This window comes from Apis laboriosa, unplaced genomic scaffold, assembly GCF_014066325.1.
Source record: "Apis laboriosa isolate Shangri-la unplaced genomic scaffold, ASM1406632v1 scaffold71_cov137, whole genome shotgun sequence".
In the NCBI taxonomy this organism is placed as follows: Eukaryota; Metazoa; Arthropoda; class Insecta; order Hymenoptera; family Apidae; genus Apis; species Apis laboriosa.
Window position 1 is genome coordinate 2,203,643 of NW_025224229.1, and position 4,958 is coordinate 2,208,600.

Consider the following 4,958-nt stretch of genomic DNA (forward strand, 5'->3'; position numbering starts at 1 on the left):
ATTTGCATCAAGAATTTCGAAAATCTGGCAAACATAGATTTGGTCATAGATAAGGTTCTAGATTTTTAAAATCAGATGTCACATTCTTATTTGGAGTACTAGAAAGGAAAAAATTTAAGGAGAAGATGCAATTGTTACGCTGCAAGACGCGTATGTAAGGTATGTTTTCATGCAATATGATTTTTATTATATGATATCATAATTGTGTATATATCATAATATCACATTCAATGTTATGACAAAAATTATAAGATTAATCATAAAAATTATAATTTACTATCATGTCAAAACGTATCTTATTTTATATATATATATCTCGATTGATAACATAACAGTTTCTAGTTAGCTTTTTTTTCTCTATTACTCAAATGAGAATATAACATCAGATTTTGAAAATTTAGATTCTCATCTAGCCAAAGCTGGAATTTGGCTTGTAAAAGTATTGTTTTAATCATAAAATATAAATGATGGATAATTTTACTTTGCGAAGTTTAAAAAAAGATTTTGGCACATATTTTCAACAGTTTGTATTTTTAAGTTTATTATCTTAATTATTTATATATCTTTAAATGCATTTAATTCTTTTTTTAATTAGGTATTGTTTACATCATAAAATATTAATTAAAAAAAATAAATGCAGTGCTTTTATAGTGTCTAACATTTATGATTTAAAAAAATGTATAGTTGCTGTTGATCATCTTAAATTCAATGTTAATAGAAAACTGAAGAAATTACAGACAGATGCATTATTTATAAATTCTTTAAATCCTATTTATTACATACCAAGTACAATATTTTCAAATCTTTTTTCATATTGTTTATAATATATTTAGAATATTATAAAATAAATTTTTATATTTTTATTATTTATATCAATAAATATATTAAAATATGTGTAAATTCATTATAATTATAAATTTTAAAATGTTATTAAATTTTAAATTATTATTTTAGAATTAGATGAACAATATAAGATTCAAGAAAAGACAAATAGAAATGATAAACAAGATGAACAATATAAGATAAAAAAGAAGAAAAACTTCTATAAAGAAATAACGTATCACAATATTTTTCTTAATAATTTAAACTTAAATATTTTTTTATGTAATACATCTCAAATATTACCATATTATACTAATTACAAAAGTTTTTCAATTTGTATTCTTAACATAGATAAAAAAGGACATGAAATATATGATTTTATTACAAAAGGAAATAGGAAAGATACTATTGCTATTAATTTTGAAGATTATTTTTTACTTATAGAGAAATTTCAGAATAGACATAAAAAATTTAATTATTACAGTGTTTTAAAGCATTTAATTTGTAAGCAAAAGAATAATGAAAAAACAAAATGCATATATGAAGTTAATAAAAAACAATTGAAAAATTTTTTTGATCTTATATTTGCTAAGGTAGTTCCTAAAAGATTATTTGGAAGCATAAAAAATTTAAAAAAAATAAAGAGAGCTACATTTCAATTATTGGATACACCTTGTTTTAAATATTTTAATCTAAAACCTATCATTGAAAAATTAGATGTATGTAATTGTTTTTTTAATATAATTAAGTTATATAATAAGATAAAAATACATTTATATATTTTAGATTATTAACATTATATGGTTACAAAATGTTACAAATGTAAAAACAAAATGGCTTGTTATAGCACAATTTGTAAAATGGTTTTTTACTGAATTTCTTTTCAATATATTATATACTTACTTTCATATAACAAAAGTTTCTGGAAACACTAATGAAAGATTATATATTACACGTTTTATTTGGAATAATATCCAAAAAAAGTTCATTAAAGAAGGAATACATTCAAATATATTACAACCAAATATTAAACGTAATACATGGAATCCATCAATAGGCATATATAAATTACTTTGTAAATATTCTGATGTGCGACCTATATTTAAACTTAAAAAGAAGTAAGTTATTTTATATTCTAAAAAATAATTAATTAAAAAGTTATTTTTTAATTTTTTATATATTAGATTTCGTGATGCTGGTTATTTATTTATAATATTTAAATTTTTGAAACAATTGTATGCCACAAATTATGAAGTTATTAATTTTCCGAAAAAATGGAAATCAATTGTTCAATATAAACTTAATTCAAAAACAGAAAAATTATATTTTGTATGTTGTGATGTAATAAATGCTTTTGGTTCTATCATACAGGGTATAAGTATTTTCAATTTTTAAAATTTATTATATTTATACATATATATTAAAATTTTAATTTTAAATTTTCATTTAGTTGAATTATATAACATTATACAATCACTTTGTAAGAATCTTCCAGAAAATTTAATACTTAAATATTATACAATTAAATCTGAAATATCAAAAAAAGATAATACTTATCATAAATATTTTTCTGATTTGCAACTACCTTTCCCATCTGATAAATTCTATGCAAATTCAGTTGATAATCAATGGTATCAGTTAATAAACAAAAACTGGTTATTAGAAAGTATCTCAAAATATATCTTTTATCAAAGAGTAAGAAATAAAATAAAAAAATTATTTTATGAATTATATAAATATTATTTAAAATTAATGGAACATAAAATTGATGAAACATAATATTTCAATTTATAGATAAAAATAAATAAAAATATTCATATCATAGGAAAAGGAATTGTTCAAGGTTCAATGTTATCACCTATTTTATCAGATATATATTATAATTATATATTAAATAAAGAAATGTCAACATATTTAAAAACAGGAGAAATTATAAAATATATGGATGATATTTTATATATAACTAAAAATAAAACTCTTGCAGAACAGTAAGATAATCACATGTAATTTTGTTATTAAATTCATAATGTATTGTACTTTATTAATCATTCTGTATCATGAAATAGATTTTTAGAATTAACAAAAAAAGGAATTCCTCAATACAATTGTTATTTTAAACAATCTAAAACTCAAAGTAATTTAATTTCTGACAGAAATAAAATTGTTAAAAAAAATATTATTTACATTGGTTATAAAATTAATTGTACCACATTAGAAATAGGACTTAAACGTTCAGATACAGCATTGTATCATTCAATATCATTTTTAAAACCAAGTAAATCATCTCTTCTGAAGTAAGTAATACATATTAATACTATCATAAAAAGAATATTATTATATTTATTTTTTATTTTATTTTATATAAATTTTAATTATAAATTTTTTTTAGACATCTCTCAATGCGATTAAGTAATATAGCGACTTTTAGATTATCAAAAGTTATGTTAGACCATACAATTAATTCTAAAAGGACTATAATGAGAATATTAAAAGAAGTATGTATATTACAAGCAAATCGTGCTTGTATTTTGATAAAAGATCTCTTTGATAATGTGCACAATCATATTCAAAATATACTTAAAATTATTAAAAGTACCAATGAAAAAATTACAAGATACATTATAAGAATGTTTTTGATATGTATGATATCTTAATTTTTATATAATTTTAATATATATGTAATGAATTATTGATTTATATATATATTAATATAAAATATAGTTGTAATATTAATATTTATTTCAGCACAACAAAAAACAAGTAAATTAAAAATTTACAAGTGGAATAATCAAATTCTACATATATTATGGACATCTTATAAAAAAGTTTTTATGAAAGACAACATTTTACGACAATATTTTATCACATTTTTTTCATAAAATAAATTAAATAAATAATATAAACATAATTTTTATAATTTATATCTATTTTTATACATTTTTTTAAATATTATCTTTAAATTAGGAAATACTTATTTTCATATTTATTTGAAAATTTACTTTCATATATTGAATATTATTAATACTTATTTGAAATTTTTCTTAAAAATTTTTTTTAATAATTAATTTTAATTTAAATTTATTAATTTATAATTTAAATTATAATTTAAATTAATTTTTTCTAAATCAATTATTATTTTTTCTAAATAATTCAACATAAAAAATTGAAACAAATTGTTAATACTCCAAAAAAAATATTTTATAAAATGGAAAGTGAAATATTGAAGATTGAAAATTTTATAATTTTAAATAAATAAAAGTTATTTAGTAATCATGTGATACATTGTAATCAAAAAAATTAATAAAAATTTTCTTTTTAATACAATTTTAAACTTCTGTTCATTCCTTATTATATTATAGGCTGTTGATCATGATTTTTGAGAACTTAAAATTTGTGATATAATGCTTACTGTCATTAAAATACATACATAAAATACAATAAAAAATAACAATTAAAAGATTTAAAAATAAATTTTTATTATTTAAATTTAATTCTGTATTATCTGAATGTTAGAATCTTAATGATGAAGTACTGTTTCTCAAAAATGGCAAATATTTTCAGCATGTTAATCTTTGTAATTATAAATTTAATATCTGTTGAATAAATTTATTTTATAATTAAATATTTGTTTTTTTGATTGCATTGTATTGCATTCACAATTAAAAAATGAAATGAAAATTGAATATATTTATACAGTTATAATATATATTTAAAAAATATCAGAAATATAAAAATATAATTTAATATAATTTAAATACTTAAAAATTACTTTTATTGTGATTTATAACTCTATATTATCCAATATAAATATTAGACTTAATTCTATCACTTATAATTTAATTTAAAAAGATAAAACAATTATAAATAACAATATTTATTTGTTATATATTTGTTATATAATTTTGAAATTGGTCTTTTTCTAGTCTAAAACTATGTAATCATATAAAAAATTAACAAATGGTAAAAAAAATCATGCTAAATAATGTTCAATTATTGGTAAATAAATTTTTTATTAAGAACTCATTGGAAATATTTTTAAAAAATAATTTTTAACATATGATCAGTCAAAATGAATTATAAATTAAATTATAATTTTTTACTTAATAAATCAAAATTAAATTAAAATAATAAATTAA

At 17.6% G+C, this 4,958-nt stretch overlaps 1 protein-coding gene across 1 annotated transcript; it reads left to right on the top strand.

The window, feature by feature from the left end:
• The first annotated feature begins 289 nt into the window (after positions 1-289).
• Positions 290-3,701, top strand: LOC122719269 (telomerase reverse transcriptase-like). The gene is made up of 10 exons (XM_043944935.1): positions 290-523; positions 596-786; positions 955-1,541; positions 1,609-1,940; positions 2,007-2,194; positions 2,273-2,517; positions 2,617-2,810; positions 2,889-3,116; positions 3,212-3,462; positions 3,568-3,701. Exons 1-10 carry the CDS (start codon positions 465-467, stop codon positions 3,699-3,701), a joined length of 2,409 nt encoding a protein of 802 aa, XP_043800870.1. The 5' UTR covers positions 290-464.
• The last annotated feature ends 1,257 nt before the right edge of the window (positions 3,702-4,958 follow it).

What these genes read in the sequence shown, in the direction of transcription:
- LOC122719269 (XM_043944935.1), top strand. Translation starts at nt 465, where the DNA reads ATGATGGATAATTTTACTTTGCGAAGTTTAAAAAAAGATTTTGGCACA. An exon ending in TTTGGCACATATTTTCAACA is followed by an intron (nt 524 to 595) that starts GTTTGTATTTTT and finishes TTTTTTAATTAG; the next exon opens with GTATTGTTTACATCATAAAA. An exon ending in ATATTTAAACTTAAAAAGAA is followed by an intron (nt 1,941 to 2,006) that starts GTAAGTTATTTT and finishes TTTATATATTAG; the next exon opens with ATTTCGTGATGCTGGTTATT.